Source organism: Nelumbo lutea, chromosome 2, assembly GCF_056320005.1.
Source record: "Nelumbo lutea isolate HS-2025 chromosome 2, American lotus-T2T, whole genome shotgun sequence".
Classification (NCBI taxonomy): Eukaryota; Viridiplantae; Streptophyta; class Magnoliopsida; order Proteales; family Nelumbonaceae; genus Nelumbo; species Nelumbo lutea.
In genome coordinates, this window is record NC_142685.1 from 42,585,786 (window position 1) to 42,606,939 (window position 21,154).

The 21,154-nt window shown below is 37.1% G+C and overlaps 1 protein-coding gene across 3 annotated transcripts; it reads right to left on the reverse strand.

The window, feature by feature from the left end:
- Positions 1 to 3,219: 3,219 nt before the first annotated feature.
- On the reverse strand, positions 3,220 to 19,892 carry LOC148870173 (ras-related protein RABE1c-like). Of its 3 annotated transcripts, none has more exons than XM_088971273.1 (9): positions 19,545 to 19,892; positions 19,208 to 19,304; positions 5,449 to 5,521; positions 5,240 to 5,340; positions 4,874 to 4,939; positions 4,510 to 4,607; positions 4,034 to 4,096; positions 3,848 to 3,940; positions 3,220 to 3,606 (listed from the first exon to the last, which is right to left on the reverse strand). In XM_088971273.1, the coding sequence occupies exons 2-9, from the start codon at positions 19,278 to 19,280 to the stop codon at positions 3,523 to 3,525; spliced, it is 651 nt and encodes a 216-aa protein (XP_088827399.1). In that variant the 5' UTR covers positions 19,281 to 19,304; positions 19,545 to 19,892; the 3' UTR covers positions 3,220 to 3,522. The 3 variants fall into 3 exon arrangements, with proteins under 3 accessions (XP_088827399.1, XP_088827401.1, XP_088827400.1); XM_088971275.1 differs by having other exon boundaries at positions 19,208 to 19,322; positions 19,545 to 19,820; XM_088971274.1 differs by having other exon boundaries at positions 19,421 to 19,566.
- Positions 19,893 to 21,154: the final 1,262 nt, after the last annotated feature.

The following is a 21,154-nucleotide window of genomic DNA, read 5'->3' on the forward strand; positions in this document are numbered from 1 at the left end:
AATGCTGATGCTGGGTTTGTGGGGTTGAATTGAATTAATATTTCATTACTGGACGGTGAGGATTCATCACCCGATGATCACTACATATTGTACGTCAAATAAGTGGATATACCTATATATAATTATATATACCGTGGAATGTCTGAGGGGGTTCGGTCCAACCCACCGACACCCACCTAAGGCCACGATTGCTTAAAAATAAAAATAATTGTTTATTAAAAATAAAATTATATCTAGTTGAATTTTAAAATACCACTTATAAAATTCTCGAATTTTATAAAAGTATTTTTATGAAAATACTTTTATGAAAGCATTTTTATAAAAGTATTTTTATGAAAATACTTTTATGAAAGTATTTTTATGAAAATACTTTTATGAAAGTATTTTTATAAAAGTATTTTTACAAAAAGTACTTTTGTGAATATACTTTTATTGTAAAAGTACTTTCATAAAAGTGCTTTCATAAAAGAACTTTTATGAAAGTGTTTTCGTAAGGATACTTTCTTAAAAGTGCTTTCATAAAAGTATTTTCATAGAAGCGTTTTTATAAAAGTACTTTCATAAAAGTATTTTTATAAAAGTAATTTAATAAAAGTGCTTTTAAAGGATATATTTTAAAATTTTAAAAGAAAATGAAAGAGAAAATTATCACAATGCTTATTTAATTGCTTATTAGAGAATAAGATTATCAAATGCCCAATATAAAATAAATACTTATCCTAAAAAAATAAACACTAGAAAAAGTTGGATATCAAATACAAATAAATGTTTATTCTAATAAACACTTATTTTTAAGCACTTATTTTAAGTTAAACACTCTCAAACATGACCTAAGTAGGAGCGGCAGGTTGTTGGCTGACTGATGAGCACCAGATGAGAGAGATGACCTCAATCAATGCTTTACAACTTCCACCAGCCACACCAGATAGGTGGGGATCGTAGAGATTTGAGATTTGGGCAATTAGGGGCCTAACTTAGCCATGTGCGTATGTTGTTTGTTCTAAATTTCTAATGATGGAAAATCCCATACTCTCCCAGACTCTCTCCCAGTGGTCTGGTTAAACAATTCTTTTCTCAATAAAGAGAGCCTCTCATCTGAATCATAAATAGCAGCCACCCGTGCCATTTTTATAGAATCAGGATCCACACCATTTTAAGGGTAAAAAGTAAAATTTGAATCTGTTAAAATCAAGTGTTTTTTAATCAACTGGTTGTAATCAACTATGATTAGAACCATCTGATGGTGGAATGCTAGAAATATGAAATAAAAAATCTATAATCCCGGAAAGACATGACAGCGGAAATCACAACTCGCGATGAATTTTAATGAAAATCTACATGATTGATTACTACTTTTATGATGCCGCGCAATCATGCTGATTGAACCCAGACCTAGCTTTTGTATTGATCAAATAAAGATAGAGATGTGACCATATATTATATGCAGAAGCAATTATAAGTGCAAACGGTGCAAATAGAGAAATACATTATGAATCGTGCATATTTGTATTTAGATTGAATATTTAGGACACCTTAAATGTCGATTAATCGTATGGTTTATTCACGTAATCACGTTTTTGGTTTCAAGGTGCAGCATCTGAATCATACAATTTGCCTTGAATCTAACGTATACTATAGATATTGGTATTTGGTGCTGCCAAATCTGGAGCAAGGGCAGAAGAGTAATTTTTTAGGCCTGAGGGTTGTGGGTCTCGCATGCTGCTAAGAATGAAAAGACAAGTTAGCCGAGGGTTCAAAGAGAATAAAAATCACCACAAGAGTGTAAGTGATAATTTAAGTATGCATGTCTATCTCTAGTTGCAATGTCTCTTTTATAATAGGAGTCGCCCAGGTGGGGAGCAATGCAAGATGTATAACCATTCCGTATATCGCAGTCATGTAGGGGGACCTGGAGAGGCATTGGCCGACCATAACCCCAATGTCGTTGGCTTAAGAGTAAATGCATCTAGAACGTGCACCCATATTAAGTGTTCCTCAATCGCTAAGGGCAGGAATTACCCATATGCCCTTATGAAACTGTCAAGGTTCAAAAAAAATTCCCATACTTTCCTTCCAGAGATTTCTTTGAATGAAAACTACATGATTAAAAAAAAAAAAGAAAAAAGAAAAAGAAAAAATCTTATTTTGGCATAGAAGGGTTTGTTATCATTTATCAATATCCAATGCCATTTGGTGCTTCCGTTAAAAATTTAAATTTCTACTCTAAACAATCACAATCAAGGTGATGTTGCTTGTAAACAACAGGAGAAGAAGATGATTGACAAAAAAAAAGTAAATGCTTAAATAAAATAACGAAGGTGATATTATTCGTTGCCAGAAATGGTTAGAGTAAGAATGCATATATAAGAAGAGAATATACTTGAGTAACAAAAAATCTAAATAAAGGTCAAAGGGCTATAGGTATAGATATATAAAAATTACATGATTAGATTTTTGCATTTGAAGTATGAATTATATAGGAATACACATCAACTGTTAGAAAATAGTGCAATTATAGGTCATCAGATGAATATATCAAAATATTAGTAGAATATTTATTTTAAATTGCTTCAAGACGTAATTAATATACTACAAGATCAAAGCAAAAAATTAATGAAAACCCAATGTAGTATATAGTAGAAGAAAAAATGGAACATAGAAAATTAGGGAATGCAACTTGGGCATGGATGAAGAATTTTGCATGGACCCAATTTGCACCCCCATAGCCAATAATACATCTGGGATGAGCCATTCCGCCTACGCCACATGTCAGCACAAGCCAAAAACAATAGTTTAAAATAATATCGGCATATTAAATCATAGTTGAGGCTGTGTTTGATCTGAAAGAAAAGTAAGGTTAACGGAAATTAAGTCAATTAAGATGTTTGTTTCCTTTCTTTTACTTTCAAACCAACACGGCATGAAGGTTTGTCATTGAGTTCTGTACTGTATATTGGAGTGCAAATGGTATCTATTTGTCACAATTTAAATCCGATCCAAACATTTGTTCCAAATACCCATTTAATCTTTATTGAATAATATTCGTATAAATACGCTCATACCTATATAAAATTAATACTTACCTGCTAACAAAGTTCAAAACAACCACTTCTGCAGCTCTGCTCCAATATAATGAAAGTACAATTTCAAATTTGTCAAACCAAAGAAGACAAGTGAAAGTTGGGCCACCGGCCACAAAATAAAGGGCAAAAGGAACGATTAAACAAGGAAATTGAAAGCTGCATCTATTCATCTTTCTACATTAAGGACAGGAACAATATCAGGGTTCTTCTATCCCAGACCAAAAAGAAAAGAAGGAAAAAATGACCGTCTGTCATTAATCAATTCCTCCAATAAGTGAAAAACTACCTTTCGCACACTAAAAACAAGTAGTAGGTGAAAGAATGATAAGGAGAAAAATACAAACATCCTCCATATGTAAAACAATTAGATTTTTCAACAATATTTTCACCGCCTGGACCAGCCCCCCCTCTCACCCTCCTCGCTTGCCATCACATCATTTTAAGAACCGCAGCAAGTTGATTTTTGGGCAGTTTGGCCAGACCCAGCAGCCTGATCCTGTTGATTAATCCTTATTGTCTGGGGCTGCATCCATTCAAAACAAAAGAAATGTCACGTAGAAGTCAAAAAGGTTTACAATGAAAACTAGACCAATAGGAGTTCATAAACCCAAAGAAAAGCATCAATTTCAAGGACACTGATCACCGAATGGTTGATCTGTGAAGCATGGCGCAATTGAATGCCCTCTACACCAGTTTTTGCCCGGAGGATTTCAAGGGGAGAAAGGCAGATAAAATTATACAAATTTATCTTATAAATCTTATACCTCAGCCCTGGAGTCAGACTCTGCAAGCCTCTGCTTGATATCCCTTGCTATGGAAAAGAAAACCTGCTCCACATTTAAATTCGTTTTTGCACTCTACAGAACATAAAGTATATTTTAGGATTTACAGAGAAAAGACCATCTATTCTGGCGTAGAGAATCAAATATCAGTAACCAAGTTCTACTTACAGTTTCAAAGAACTTGATGCCATACTCATCAGCAAGTGCTTGGCCCTTAGAGGTAGGAACAGCCTAAGAAAAAGAAAATCAATGGTTTCTTTTCTTTTAATTCAACTCATTATTGAAAGATCATGATGATGATGATGAAAGAAAGCTGATTATAAATTGTTATTATTTTTAAATAACTGAAAGAAAGGGGAAAATAACAGCAATAACAGCCTGTCCTCGTGTTTTAGACAGGAACTCAACAGCTCTACTCAAAAGCAGGAACTTGCACAGCAAGCAAGAGCTTATGGTCCCACCCTATGATACCTGGACAAGGCAAGAACAAGGCTGCACAAGGTGTTGGATAAGAAATATGCACTAAAGTTGAAGCATCTAGCACAATACTGCATCCATGTACAGGTATCATAGACCCCCGTCACCCCACAAAATACTAGAAGACAAAAATTTCTATGGGATGGACAAATTTAGCAGAATGTTACCCTTTTGCTTTCATCCATGTCAGCCTTGTTTCCCACCAGTATTTTATTGACATTATCAGAAGCATGTTGTTCAATGTTGCGGATCCAGTTCCTGATATCTTTGAACATGACGATGAACCAGATTTAGTGAAAACATGAGAAGAAAATGAAAATTAGCTAAATTCCACCTTTAATAGCAAAGCAACATCCTCCAAGTACTATTTGTGCAAAAAAAGGTAAGGGAAGAATATTCAACTCAAGAGAGCCAATGAAGTAGATGGCTGATTCTTCCTTTAGGCGGATGGAAATTTCAAAATCCTATTGCTTGTAAAATAATAGATCTATCTATTCCAGCTTCAAAAGATAAGAAAGAAGAGGCAGTTACTGTTGAATGACGACTCATCGGTAACATCATAAACCAGCAAAATACCCATGGCACCACGGTAGTAAGCTGCAAAATATCCAAGGAGACAATGAGAACTAAATTACTGGGAAGTAAATCAGTACAAGGACATTAGCAGCTGGTCTCCCAAAATCACTCTCTCTCACAAACACCAAGTATATTGAATAAGAATTAAGCATGGAATAAGGCCATGAGCCAAATGGAAAACGTATCTTAGACCAAATATCTCGATGGACTGATATCAAACTTGGGATTATTTCGTGAAGATGAGGTTAGGACCCCTCCCCCAAAAAATAAAAATAAAAAACAAAAACAAAGGGACCAAGTTTCATTCACATATATATCTACCTGTAGTAATTGTTCGGAACCGCTCTTGACCAGCTGTATCCCAGATTTGCAGCTTGATTCGTTTACCATCAAGTTCAATGGTTCTTATTTTAAAATCGATACTGCAGAAGAAACCATGATCTTGGAATCAGAAGTTAATTTCTGAAAAGGACTCTTATAGTTTATTTAACAGCCCAATACCAACAAAATAAAGGTTAGAGAGCACATACCCTATGGTAGTAATGAAACTGGTGGTGAAAGACCCATCTGAGAAACGCAATAGAAGGCAACTCTTACCCACACCTGTAAAGGAATAATACAAGGAAACCATAAGTACTGAAGGTCCATATGTAACTATGTAAGAATTAATTGAAACCAAAGAAATGATATTTTACATTACACAGAAATTATAACTAGTAAGAAAGACCTCCAGGACCCCTCATAAGTATACAAAATAAATGACAATAATGCAAAGCACTATGTTATTCAGATAGTCAATTCAGCCATTAATTATAAATCAACCCCTAAGACTCTTAAGCCTTTTAGACTAAGAGCTCAGAAAAACATTAAAAAAAACGTCTCTTGAGCTTGTTACATAAACAATGAATTTTCTAAACAAGTTATGAACTGCTTGTTTAGAGTGAGAGCTAAGACTTTTGAAACACGAGATGCGAACTGCTTCAGAATTCCTAAACAACACAGATATTCTGCTTAATAGGAGAAAATGAGAAAAACCAAGCAGCCAGAATTAATGACAAGATTTCCATAGCTTGTCCATCATACACCTAATCATAAGCAAAAGCCTTGACATCAGAATAAAGACCTGAAAAAACATAAAAGATATAAAACCTTATGCCTAAGAGAAGCAAGATTACCTCTCAGGCCATCTAAAAGAACCCCACTCCCACCCCCATCAAATCATGCTATAAACACAGCCCTTTAGTTCAATCAAGGGGTTATGAATTGGATTGGAATCACCAGGAACAGAAGAGACCGGAAACTAAGAACTGAACTTTTAGCTATGTTGAATGGACTGAGACTTAAAGCAGAAAAGGAGTGAATAGATATGTTAGTGGAATTTGATTGCCAGGTGGTGATTAGTTGGTTTTAAATCAAAGGCTCAAGGACCTGTCTACAACACCAATTACGAGTTACGGTATTGGCAGTCAATCTGATTTGCTCATTCAGCTGCTAGACACCATGTCTGCTAATAGCTTGGTGGATAGTCTAACATGGACGGGAGTGAACAGGAGAGAAGTGAAACAGGATACTCCAGGTCCAGGGGCAACAATTGTAATTTAAGGTCCCAGTATCTGATTTTGTTTTTTGTCAGCTGTTAGGTGCTTCATGTTGCCTACCTCAAATTTATTAGGAGTGATGGGTATTCATCAAGTAATAATATTAGTTTTTCTCAATCAAGGATTGGGAAAATTTCACATCTAGATCTGTATCTGCACCACTGCACCTAGCTCTGCTGTTAAGGTGGAAGAAACAAAATATGGGGCTTTGTTACTTGTGTTTTGCTGAGAAATCAAGCCTATCTACAGATGCGAGTTTTAGGCACATCTTAAATTCTGGGACCTAAATCAAATCCCCAGCTGGACAAGCAAGCAGAAGAAGCAACCTTCAATCCCTGAGTTCAATGAACCATCCCCCTCAATGGGATGATCGATATAATACCCATCCTACATTAAATTAATTAAAAAAAGATAGAAAATATCAGTATAAGAGATTTTCCTCAGAACTACAAGATTCAAACAAGTTGAACTCTATCCCTTCAATTTTTTCCCTTGACACACCATCCCCTATGAGACAAAGTATATCACATGTGAAATGAAAGGGAAAAAAAAAAAGACCAGATAAATGCAAATCTATGAATTATGGATGCAAAAGGATTTCTGTTTTTTATTGAATGGAAAGCATTGTATTTAATATAAGAACATGCGATTACCTCAGAACCCATGTACACCAAGGATTATGCGCCAGTGTATCAGAAATAAAATGTTCAGATCAAAATACAAGCTGTGGGACTCCTCTAAATGACAAATACATCCATGAAGACAAGGTGTCCCCTTATCCATGATGAATTTGTTCTCAAAGATGTATGCATTTTGTTCAGCCCAAATGCACCAAAGGATAGCAAAAGTTATCGTCTTTTTTTTCTGATCGGTTAGCAAAAGACATCATATTCCACATTGCTTTTCCTCTATTCCTTTAAGTCTTTTAGATGAGCACAATGAAAGAAAGCATTTTTTCCACTCAAAAGAGCCTAAAGTCTCGAAGATGTTCGCATTTTATTCAGCCTAAATGCACCAAAGGATAGCAAAAGTTGTCGTCTTTTTTTTCCAGCTTGCTATTCTTCTATTGCTTAAGCCTTTTAGACGCCAACAATGAAAGAAAGCACTCTTACCACCCAAAAGAGCCTAAAGACTCAAGCCCATACAAGTCTGGTAAAGTGATAACATAGGAAAAGACGAATTACAGTTTCAGCCTCCACAGAGCATAACACAGACATTACTTTCCAGAGAACCTAAATGATCCCACTTCACACCCTCCTATCTTATTGAGCCACACATGGTATCACTCTGAATTTTTTGCAGTAGTTCTGCCATGAACCCTGCTTCCCAGTCATTGAGATTTCTTATGAGGTGAGGGTTCCATATGACCACTTTTTTATTCGTTATAACATCCATTTACAAGTGCTTCCCTATTATGAGCTGCAATGAATAGAAGCCTCCACAAGTGGCCAATCATCACCCAACTTATTTTTTTTTTATGAACGAGTGGTATTTTGTTAAATAGAGATAGAAGCAGTACAAGCATGAAGCACCCTAAGAGGAGGAGTGAGGTGTTTCCTCCCCTTAAAGGTGGTTCCAAATAGCCAAAAACAGAGAATCCCTTGAAGCCCCTTGTTTAGCTAAAGAATCTGCCAAAGCATTTGCCGATCTACTAACCCACTGAAAGCTAACTGACATGGTTCTCGTAAGCCATTTGACTTTTTTTATGATGTCCCTATATCCCCAAACAACAGTTTCTGGGTCCAACATCCATCCCACCATCAGCTTAGAGTCTCCTTCAACTATCAAATTAGTCACTCCAAGTTGGTTGGAAATCTGTAGTCCTTGTACCACAGCTAATATCTCGGCCCTTGTAGAGTCTCCATAACCCACTGGACCTAAGAATAAGGACAGAATGTTGCGTCCTTATTCCTCAAGATCCCTCCTATACCCGATGGTCCAAGATTGCCTTGACTGCTCCCATCAAAGTTCAACTTTACAACTCCTTCCGAAGGGGGTAACCAACTTGCTTGTGTTCTATTTTTCTTGGATGATGTGAAGGCCACTGCTGCCCAACTCCTTCGAAGGTCATCTCCAGAGTAATCGCCAAAGAGATCTGTAATTTTTAGCCAAAGGATTGCCCTGGTAGGTATACAATCATTTATTTCAATGATGGCTTCTCTCCTTCTCCTAGAAAATTCTGGCATTTCTTTCCTCCCAAGTGGTCCATAAGAGGGCTGCCCTAATACATTACCACATTACTTTCCCTCTTTGTTTGCCAACCAAAAAAATACGGATCAAAAAGTAGATTTACTTCAGGAGGCAGGTTCCACCTATAATCAAATAGCATAACAACCAAATTCCAAATATTTATTGTAAAAAAGCAAGAAATGAATAGTTGATAAAAGTCCTCATTCTGCACTTTACATAAAATGCACCAATTGGGAGACAAGCATAAATAAGGTCCCTTTTTTTGTACATTGTCCACAGTATTAATTTTACCATATTACACTTCCCAACAAAAACCATCAATTTTAGGTGGAATTGGCCTTGACCAGACTTCTTTAATTGGGAACAACAAAGGGGAAGGAGTAAAGCATAGGGACTTAAAGAAGGAAGAACAAGAGAACGAGCCACTCGAGGTCAAAGACCAAATTCTTCTATCTAGTTTAAGAGGGTCCAAACAAATAGAATTAAGTAAAAGTAAGAGCTCAGAGGCAGAAACCAATTCCTCATCCCTCAACCCTCTACGGAACCCAAAATCCCAATTAAGACAATGGGAGAATAGGGGGAGAAAGAAACCTCAAAACAGGTTCCTTTTTATAGAGAGACCATTAGTAATTTTGTAGCTAATGCCTTTCATGAAATCGCCATAAGACTTCTCAATCCCCTTCGATACCACAAACAAACAAGACAATGTGACCCAATTTGGCCCCAATCCAAATTCATTATGTCATATTTGGAAGCAATAACTTGCCTCCATAAGGTATCCCGCTACTCATTAAAATGCCAAAATCATTTGCTCAAAAGGGCTATCATCTATGTTCAATGTCTCCAATCATTTCACACGCAAACCTCATGTGTTCTTTGGACTACAGATTTTCTTCCAATCTACCAAATGTAATTTAAGCTCTTCACCCCCTTTGTAGAAGGCCCTTCATTTTTATTTTTCCAATATCTAGAGCTGTCAATGGGTAGGGTCTGGTTTGGGACAGGCTGTACCAGTCCCAAACTGATTTTTTTTTTTCATTTTGATAAATCAGTCCCAAGTTTATTATTAATCAGCTCCATATGACAGACCCAGAACCGTCCCATTTATTAATCGGGACAATAGAGTCTGACCCGACTAGACCCAATTATACATGACACCTATAATTTCCAATGATAATAACAATTTAAAACTTTATTTTAACAATATAACCTTAAAAATTATCTTATATACAATCTATAAAGTTTACCATTTTGGAGTTTGGACATAGAATACAATAAAAATTACAAGAAAACCAGAAGGCCTTCATATATTATTAACTATATAATTGCTTTACCTTTTCTCAAAAAAACTATGAAATTGCTTCAGGTCTGAGTCGGCATGAGACAGAAAGAACCAGTCCTAACCCAATTATTAACTGGGGCAAAACCACAGAACCAGAATTAACATGATCGATTCAGTCAGTTCAGTTCTGTCAGATGGACTCAACCCATTGACAGACCTAGCAATTTCTTCACTACACTAGCCAGCAAAGGCAAGAACAATAAGAAATAGGTGGGCAAAAGAAACACCCCTAAGTTTCCCATAAGTTTTTCAGATCAAAAGCAACACCCATAAGTTTTCCAAATAATAGGGCAAGCCACATATAGTAGACAACAATCAAAAAAGCCACATATAATAGACACAAAATCAATAACCTCCATATTCACAGGACTTGTATAAAGCTTGCAATCCTCAACTTAAAATACCTATAGTATGGCATTCCAACAATCCGCAACAAAATCAACTATGGTCTCACCCAATTACAAAAATCTAAAACAGACAAGATTTTGCATTGATACCCAACAACCAAGTAAATCTAGAGAGATTTCCATATTAACAATTGACAACCAAGTAAGATCCATGCTCATTTCCTTGAAAGGCATTGTCAACAAATTGAGTGATGGCACTCAGGTTGGTTGGATATTTGGTGTGGTAACAGATCCTTAGATGAACATACCCCAGCCTCTTTAACTCTCCTATTAATAAAGACACCACAGTTGCAGAAATGTTCTCTGCTGAAGGCCCTATTGAAGTTGGGGCTCCTGTTTTCAAGATGAACCCTTTTGATTGGGGTTTTTTTTTTATTAGCAACATAGAATTTTATCAAGGCTTAATAAAGGGATTACAACAAGAGGCTGTTAGAACTAAAACCCTTTAGAACCAACATTCCACAACCCCATTAGCATTGAACCCAATACAAATGATATCTACGTACTCTTTGCTTAGCTAATCCATCTGCCAACAAGAGGTTGTTAGAACTAAAAACCCTTTAGAACAAGCATTCCACAACCCTATTAACATTGAACCCAATACAAATGATATCTATGTACTCTTTGCTTAGCCAATCCATCTGCCAAACCATTAGCACACCTTCTAATCTATCTACATGAATGTGCATCGGTCTTGACAACATCTTGAACTGCCTGAACTCATTTCTAAGGTGGCGTTCAGTAAATATGAAGTCAGAAATCTGAAAAGTTAAAAAAACTCTGAAAATATTCCATGTAAAATTTGTTTTTCTGCTTTTACAGGTATCTGAATATGGTATAGTTGTTCAGTAATCTGAATGTTCTAATATCTGAAAAAAGTACATTTTGCAAAGTTACCATCACATTATTACTTAAATAGCAATACAAGAAAATCCTTGAAATATTATAATATTAAAGAAAAGATTATAAATTAATATTTGTCCTCAAATATTAATATTATAAATTAATATTAATATAAAAATATTAATTGAATAAATATTATAGTATTTTATAAAATATTATAAAATGATATTAATTAAATAAGAGGTTGTCTTCAACCTCTCAACACTTGAAACAGAGGTGCTTAGACATTGACGCTAAAGTTGACTCCAACCACAAGATGACGCATTTGGTCGCTAGACTTTGATGCTAAGATTGTCCTCAGCCAAGACAACAGATTTGATCACTCATCAAGTACCAAAAAAGGTGCTTACAATGCTAAGGTTGGTGACAGAGAGGTTGAAACAGAGTAGGTTGTTAGAGAGCCACCGTCTGTAAGATTCTACACAAGTGAAATTTGAAAATTGTGAGAGGCTCTTGAGAGAGCAGAAGGTGCCAGACAGAGCTGTGGATAAATCTTCATTGAAGCAACTGTTGTTGCTTCCTCTTTCTTCATCTCTGGAATTGTCAGCTTCATCTGATTCTAATTCCTGAATGTGCTAGGCGATTTCTTCATTTGTAATTTCGTTTTCTTCATTTGAAAGGAACTTAAGCGCTAATTCCTGAATGTGCTAAGCGATTTCTTCGTCAGAAAATGATACATCTGAATTGGCGTTGGCAGCTCTCTTTAACATTTGGCCTCTGGTTTTTGTGTATTCGCAAGAACTTGACCTCAAGAACCTTATCGATGACGTTCAGAATAGAGACAACTGGTCGCCTCGAGGAAAATTTCAGTAGACAATAGTTCAGTCATTTTTGCTACATCTTTTCAACGAGAAACCAGTGCAGAGGCGAGCATTTGACAAGAGGAAGGAGAGTGAGGAATGATGGACTGACCAATGCAAACAAGTTGCACAGCAACCTTAATTCCAATTCCTCAACTTGGGAACCAAATTTTAGACAGAGAAACAAAACAGAAGAAACTGAAGAGCTATTAAGGATGTGGAAGCAAAAAAGGAGAAGCTTCAAAACAGAGATGATTAAAAAAGGTCAAAGTCCCGTACAGCTTGTGCAAAGGGGATTTTCTCTAGTTCAAACAAAGAACCCGTTGCTCTCTCCTTATCTTGCTTGATCACTTTCAGAATCGCTGGTCATCTGCAATGAAAGACCATCATCTTTAGTCTAATTTGTGATTTTGGTTGCAGTCCCTGGTCGCCAGTCGTCTATGGTGGAAGCTCATTGTCTTCAGTCTAGTCTATGATTTTGATTGTTAGTCGCTGGCTGCCAGTCATCTCTAATTGAAGCCCATTTTCTTTAGTCTAAATTTGCAACTTTGGTTGCCAGTCACTGGTTTAAGAGAGAAGAAGAGAGAGAAAGAAGGATCAGATGGAAATTAAGGGCATGGATGGAAAACCATTTTTGTCTGCTACCTCCAAATGCGCTCGGAGCTAGCTCAAGGTCTGAAGAGTTTGGAGCATCTTTCGATGTTCAGATGATCAGTTCAGAGGTGCTACAGAACGACCTTGAAGCACCAAAAAGCAAAAAAATTGGCATTCAGAGCTCAATTCAGCGCTGCCAAACGCCACCTAAATTGCCATAAAACCCCTTATCCACTTTTCAACCAACCAATGATTATCTTTGAGTCTCCTTCTACAATCAGCCTTGCGATTCCCATTTCCTTCACTTTTTGCATGCCAATAATAGCAGCCATGAATTCCGCTCTTACTGAATCACCCTGATCAATTGGTCCCGAAAACAGACCACAACTATTCCCACCTCCATCTTGTATCACATCTCCAATTCTAGATGGACCTAGATTGCCCACACTGCTTCCATAAAAATTAAGTTTCATCCACCCATCATTTGGGGGAGACCAACCTCAAGGAGTTTTTGTTTCCTAGAGGAGGAAAGACCCATCAACCCCCAATTTCTAAAACAGTCTTTCACTGAAATATCCGATTCTGAAAACAGTTTCAAAGTCTTCACCTATTGTGCTACTCTTACCGTAACAGTCTCAACAAATTCCCCTTATTTCTTTCCTTATCCTCAAAATTTCTTAAGTTCCTCTCCTCCCAAACTATCCACACTATGCTGCCCTTGCACACTTCCACAATATTCTACCTCTTTTCTTTGTTCCTCTAAGAAAAAACAGGCTAAAGAGCAAGACCATTCCCAAATACAACAAACAAAGGGACAGGAGATTAAGAGGTGGTAAGCAATTTCACCATTCAACTTACAGAAAATGCACCAATTGGGAGATAAAGACTAATTTGGTCTTTTCTTTTGCAACAGATCGCACGTGTTGATGCATCTATGATACACTTCCCAATAGAAAGCACTAACTTTTGGGAGGATGGGGGCACTCCATACTTCTTTCGAAGGAGAGAAAAAGGACGAAGAGGCAATCACAAGGTATATTTACAAATAAATAAACCTAACAGACTAAGGGACCACATCCATATATCACCCATAAAAACATCAAATACCAGGTTATCCAATATGTTCAACAAGCAAGACTCTAAGGAGATTTCAGACTCTCTATGGTTTCCCACTAACCCCAAACTCCATCCCACACCAAAAGAGGAGGGAGACCCAGTGAAATCAAACACAGCTTTCTCTTTAAGGCTTGAGAGAACATACAATGAAGGGAACACATTTTTCAAGGGAAGCTCCCCGACCCACACATCTTCCCATAATCTAATCCTATTACCAGAAGCTAGATCATACCTAATATACTCAAGAAATTGAGGATACCATGCACTACTTTCCACAGTGTTGCTTGGCTATCCCTTTGCAAAATAATAGCATCCCATCCATTCCTTGACAGCCCATGAACACTTGAAACCACTTTGTGCCACAACCTTTCATTCTCTAAAGTGAAGTACCACAACCACTAATTAAAAGAGCAAGGTTTATATTGCTAATGTTTCCTATACCAACCCACACTCTTCTTTCCTTTTGACTACCTTCTCCCATCTAACCAAATGATCCTTTTTTTTCTATACTCCCCATTGTAAATCACTGGTTGTACATGGGTCCTTTTTTGGTTTTAGTGAATTCATACTTTACCTCTTCTCAAAAATAAAAAATAAAAAGTCCCACATTAATTTCTCTACTATCTTCACAACCGTTTGAGGCATCCTAAAAATAGACATGAAATAAACAGGGAGATAGCCAAAGTGGGTTCTATCAAAGTGATTCTCCCCCCTAAAGAAATATAGTTCCTTTTTCCATCCATCTAATCTTTTCTCAACTCTCCTAAAGGTAATCCTAAATATTTTAAAGGTCACTCCCCTCTCTCACACCCAAAACTCTTAGCCAATGAGTTTAACTCCTCTTCTTCAACATTTATACCAACCATCACACTCTTGCCTCAATTAACTTTTAAATTAGACATTCTTTCAAAGAGACTCACCACCAATTTCAGATTTTCAACCCCATCACCAAAAAAAAGGAAACAAAATGTCATCTGCAAACTGAAGATGGATGACCACCACTCTATCTCTCCCCACCACCCAACCATTAAGAAATTGCAATTAACTAGCCCTAGAGATCAATCTACTCAAAACCTTTGCCACCAAAGTGAAGAGGAAAGGGGGAAAGGGGGTCTTCTTGTCTTAGACCTCTATACGTCTCGAAAAAATCAACCACCAATCCATTAACAATCACTAAAAAGTGGCTTGTTTGCAAGCAACCTTTTTTTATTGGAAACAATAACTTCATTAGTGAATTTTCAAAATACAACTATCAATCCCAAGTAGGGGGAGTTTTAACCACAAACATTGTATTACAACACAGCCAAAAACATATTCCCCTTAGCAGTCCCTTGTTTTGCAAACAACCTTTGATCCACTTACACCGCAATTCTCCAAATCCACAATTTCTAGTGATGTCAATTAAGAACTCCCAATCTACAAGAGCATAAGCTTTCTTCAAGGCCAACTTAATTGCCACTTCGTTTTTCTTAGATCTTTTTTGAGCCTTAACACATTCTTTTGCAATAAGAATTTGATCCACAATCTGTCTATCCTGAATCAAGGCACCTTGGGAATGAGAGATAATGTTGGGAAGAATTTTCTTAATCCTAAGAGACAACACCTTAACAATTATTTTATAAATGCTAGTAACCAAGCTAATAATTCTGAAATCCTTCGAATATCTAGCATTAGACTTTTTAGGCACCAGGGTAATAAAGTTGGAGTTCACTCCTAGATTAATTATACCCCATGTGAAACTATTTAAACACTAAGTGTAAACAAACCCAACTTGATGACCTCCCAACAATATTGATAAAAGGCCATTGTAAATCCATTTGGACCCGATGTCTTAGATCTATCCATAGCAAAAATTGTTTTCTTGGTTTCCTCTTCCTCAAACCTTTCTTCCAAAAGTTGGGTTTGTGAAGCTTCAATTGATTCCCAATTCAACCCTTCAACTGGCGCCATCATTCATTAAGTGGCTTCAAATAAATTGATTTAAAAGTGTCCACAAAGGCCTTAGCTATCTCTGCTTGATCTGTGATTTCCATGCCATCAATTTTTAAGCAAGAGATAAGGTTTTTCCTTCTTCTACGATTGGCGATTGCATGGAAGTACCTAGTACTACCATCTCCCTCCTTAATCCATTTCTCCTTCAACTTCCGTTTCCAACTTATTTCCTCCCTTAGCAAAGTATTCTCAAGTTCCTTTTTCAAATTCAACCTTAAACCTATGTCTTCCTCTCCCAGAAAACCTTCTAATTACTTTCCATCAATCTCCTCAATTTGCAAGATCAGATTAGCCTTCTTCTCCTCCAATCTTCCAAAATGCAACTTGTTCCACTCTTTTATTTATGCCTTCAACTTTTGTAATTTCATAAATTTCTACCCCTCCCATTTGGGACATTGTTGTTGTTCACTCCACCACTCCTTCACTTTTTATTTAAAGCCAGGGAGTGTAAGCTACACACTTTCAAATCTGAAAGGAATAGGACCACCAACAACTTCTTGCTAAAAACATAGATCGGCCAGTGATTAGATGTGAGTCATGTGACTCTGGGCAAATTTCCCCTAACAATCCATTCCAATGCTCTTCCCAATCAACAAAAAACAAGAATCTGTCCAGGTTGGAACAAATAGGATTTGCTTGAAGACTAGACCAAGTGAACCTTGATTGTCCTAGGGGAATATCTCTCAAATCAAATGAATCAATAAAAGCATTGAATTTTGTTATTCTCTGTCTTGCATTATTCATTTCTTCTGCAAATCTTAATACATTGAAGTCACCTCCAACACACCCACCAAGGTCCCTCCCATAGACCCCTTACATCTACTAACTCTTCCTGAATCAAGTTTCTTTCCCTACAAGAATTAGGTCCATAAACATTTGTTAAAACCCAATCAAACCCATCTTGACCATTTTTCAATTTAATCGGCATAGTAAAGTTCCCCATCAACTCTTCAATACAATGAACTACATCTTCCTTCCATGCTATTCCCCCTAAAGCATCCCAAGACAACTGACAAAGTAAAGCTCCAATTGGTTTCTCTTTCACCCCAAAAGCTTCTTATCCATCTCTTGAATTTTGGACTCCTAAATCAAAAGAATACGAGGCTTTTCCTTTCTTAGAAGTTCCTTAGCTGCTCTCCTTTTTGTTGCACTCCCTAAACCCTCACACTCCTTTTCGATTGGGAAATTGATGGGATGGAGAATCTAATGCTGCAGCTCCAGCAGTACCAGCCTATTGTCACTAAAGGAATCTAGGGAATCTAGAAGTGGGATAGTAAGCATTCATTTTTAGTAAAACCTATGATGCAGCATATCAGACCAGAATCGGAAGGCTATTCTTTCCCTTACAAAGTAGTTTGGGCACGAAAGGTACCTTCAAAAGTGACATTCTTGGTCCAGACAGCAGACTTGGGTTAAGCATCTCACAAGATAAGCTGAGGAGAAGAAGCATACTTGTCAATTCCACCACTTGTCCTCTATTCAATGTTGAGCAGTAAACAGCAGACAACCTATTCCCACACTGCTCTGTTTCTAGACTCATTTGGGCCCTTTTTTTAGGCACCCTTTATTTAAGTTGGGTCTTCCAAATACAACTCTAGGCTTTTCTAGAAGTTGGTATCTTGAAGACCTATCAAGATATGGTAAGCTAGTGCAGTGCATGCTTCCTATGGAGACTTGAATAGGAATCTCATTGATATCTTGTCTTTATCTCCAGCTGACCCTAGCTTCAATCCTTCCCCCAATCCTAGGCCAGCTACTGATTTTATTTTGAGGATTGATGACAGCAGAAATCAGGCCAATGTCTTCTAGGGGCAGCTGGCATTGGTAGCCTAATCCTCACTTCTGGGGGCAGGGTGGTCTGGGCCTTTAGTGGACCTGTAGATGCCTCTGAAGCTTAAGTCAGAGCCTTGCTGGTTGGCCTGAGGATTGCTAAGTCTATTTCAGCCAGGCCTGTTGTTATAGAAGGTGATTCTAGGAATGCTATTGGCTGGGCTTCCACTAAGTTTTTGGGCCCTTTGGGATTTTCTCACTTTCTGAATGAGACCCAGGACATTTAACCTTCCTTAAGTTGCTTGTTTAGATGGACTCTGAGGGATCTGAACTCCATGGCTGCCTTGCGATGAAATATGAAATGTTACCATTTCCCCAAAAAAAACTGATAGAGGCTTCAAAGGAAAGGTTCGTGTTGAATAAAGATATTAAATAAATTTGAAGTTGTTCTCTCATCTGGCAGCATCACTCTTGAACACAAGATAGGAATGATACAGCGGGAGAAATCATAATGGCTGATAACCATGTCAAAAATATGATCTAGACAACATACCTTAGCATAAAACACAAATATCATGAGAACTTATTGTTTTGTTAAATACACCCTTGTTAGGCAAGGAGGGTGAAATGAATCAAGTCAGAAACTACAGAGAAAAAAGGAGGAAATCAAGAGGTCATACTAAAAAACATTGCTTTGATCACCCATCATCAGGCACTTGAAAGCAACAAAAATACAGGAAAGTAACCCAAGAGCCAGAATTGGAATTATATAAAGGTGTTGTTGAGATTAGATTTTCTTCATTAAAAGATAAAAGTAGAAATCAGTTCGGAAGCACAGAGAAAAGGACGTCCAACAATGAAGGGAATGGATAGCGTCAATACTTGAAGGAAGAAATCTTTTTTAGTAGCCAGCAAAATAAAGAAGTATTGCAATACTTAAAGGAAGAGATCGTCTTATCTCTTATAGCTCTTACAAACTGGTCCAGGATTAAATTTTACAGCCATGGTGATTCCTTAAGGTATTTGAATACTTAATGAAGAACCGTAGGAAGTAAACTAGGACTAGAAAGACCGCATCTCTAATGAGACTAAGTATACACAACCAATTAAATCAGAGTTTGTCATGTGTCCATATCTGTCTAGAAGGAAGAAATGAGAGTTCGAATAAACCCAGTAAACAGGCCAAAAGATGTATCCCCGATGGAGAATGGTGTTGACTATTGAACCAACGCCTCTCCATATATGAATTAGCCAGACGCAGAGTAGATCGTGTGATCAAAACCAGAAGACGTAATATACTGCGAAACTAGGGTCCGAATCCCCAACCAAAACATAAGATCTGTAAAAGCCAAAGACGGTCGACCAAACCGAACATCGCTAATCTTAACCCCCCCCCCCCCCTTCCCCCATCCGAATAAGCATACTAGTATGAATTTAAAACAGGGATATAGACCTCTCGCCATCAATACCAGAAGATATTTGAATTTCGGATCTATATCAAGATCTGGACAAATTGGAAGAAAATCAGTTTCAAAGAAATCAAAGAGTAAGACAAATTCAGAGAACAGAACGCTTACCGCTGTCGCCGATCAGGAGAAGCTTTATCAGGTAATCGTAATCGGCTCGGGCCCTAGCAGGTGGAGCGGCCATCGAATAACAGATGCGGAGAAAAGCCTACAATATAATTTGTCTCTGCGTGTAAGAAAATAAGTAACACAAACTGAAAATCAAAATATAAAGGGAAAATAACAAGGGGAAATTAGAGATAGAGAAGGAAGAAAAAAAAGCACCAAAAACAAAGGGAGAAAGTGGAACGAGGGAAGCGTCTCTAGGACGTCAGCAGTGATCGGCCGTTGAAGATTTTGAGGAGAGAGAGAGAGAGAGAGAGAGAGAGAGAGAGAGAGAGAGATTTACCAAATAGGGGACACCTTGATCCGTTCTCCGTCGAACCCAGGCTGGAACTGGAAGCGCACCACTTTTCTTTCTTTGGGGGTTTGTGGGAGCGCTGTTCGCTAACCTGCGCACGCTAGCAGCCGTTGGCGTCGTGGAGAAGATAAAATGCGCTCCGCGCAAAATGCAACCTCCTCTCTAAGGAAAAAGCTCATTATATCATCCCATTCCGCGTATAGTTAGCGTTTGCACGCTGGTCTCGTTATTGAAGGATCAAATGCCTACATGTTTACTTGCAGCAGAAAAGTATGCATACAGGTGGCAAATTTATTACTCCAATAGAAACCCTAATTCTCTGGACCATGTGACGATATATTACTCACTGCTTGTGCTGTGTTGCATTCAAATAACAAAAGAAAATATTACAGGTTTAAAGTTTAGGCTTAGTTTGGAAGGAATACAAATAAAAATATGTAGAATGCAAAGTCTTATATTTTTACTGTATATTTATATTTATATTCTTTCCAAATTGAACCTTTAGGATAAAGTTTTACTTGTTTACAATGTAAAATTTGAACCGGTGTTAAATGTAGGGAGTGCAAATATTTTGAATGTAATTTCTTATTTATTTTTTCTTTAGGTTTAGTTTGGTTTTATTTGTTTGTGAGAAATGAAATGGGAAGTAAAATGGTGTGATTTCCATTCACATGAAAGGGAATGAAACCAGCAGCATGAGGGTTATTTATTTGGGGTCAAAATTCTCTAGAAACAAGATGTATAACACTCGGTGCACATTCCAAATGCACAGCAATTAGCATGTTTATTTTGTGATTGGACTTTGGAGGTGTATAACCTATCTTAACGCAACGTATTTTCAATAGAATTGGAGTCATTTGTTTTGGGATGAGTAAAATCATGGTTTTCAAAACTGGACTGGACCGGAAAACTCGGGAATCGGTCAGATGACCGGTTTTGGTTATTTCCAAAATCAGAATTTCTTAAAAAACCGTTGATTTTGACCAATTTTTTTTAAATGTTTTTTTGTCATAACGGGCCGACCATTCAACCCGGTAACCAGACCCCTGATCGGTTTGGTCTTTGAATCGATTTTAAAAACCATGAGTAAAATAGGATGTTATGTAGCCTCTAAGTTTACAGGGGAGAAATTTGAGGAAGAACAAAAGGTAGCAAACATTTTGGGATGCAAAATTTGTACTGTCATGGAGTGCAAGTGAGACACAAAGTTCAAATTGTGCATTAGGTATGAATGCAAATAACAGTTACAGACATATATAAACAAAATTTGCATCTGTTTCAGATTTTTCACTACAAACAACCAAAGCCCAAGCAACATATATGATATATCTTCATGAAACACTAATACTAGGAATTAGTATTCTGGATCAGGTTGGCACACATGGTGAGCACATTGAGTAAGCACTTATCAAATTTTTTGACACCTTTTGTTTTAAATACCGCAGACTACCCTTGAAAAAATTGAAAAAAAAAAACTTTTGACAGTTGTCAAAATATTTATTAAGTGCTTATTGAATGTGTTTACAATGTTGCACCTACTATCGGGAAAAGGTCCTATAACTGGTCCAAGCATGGAGATTCCATAAGAAGAATCAACT

Excerpts from the sequence above, each read along its gene's own strand:
- LOC148870173 (XM_088971273.1), bottom strand. The coding sequence starts at position 19,280 with ATGGCCGCTCCACCTGCTAGGGCCCGAGCCGATTACGATTACCTGATA. Across the intron at positions 3,941-4,033 it reads GCATCAAGTTCTTTGAAACT|AGTGCAAAAACGAATTTAAA; the intron begins GTAAGTAGAACT and ends TATGTTCTGTAG. Across the intron at positions 3,607-3,847 it reads AGTCTGACTCCAGGGCTGAG|CCCCAGACAATAAGGATTAA; the intron begins GTATAAGATTTA and ends GAATGGATGCAG.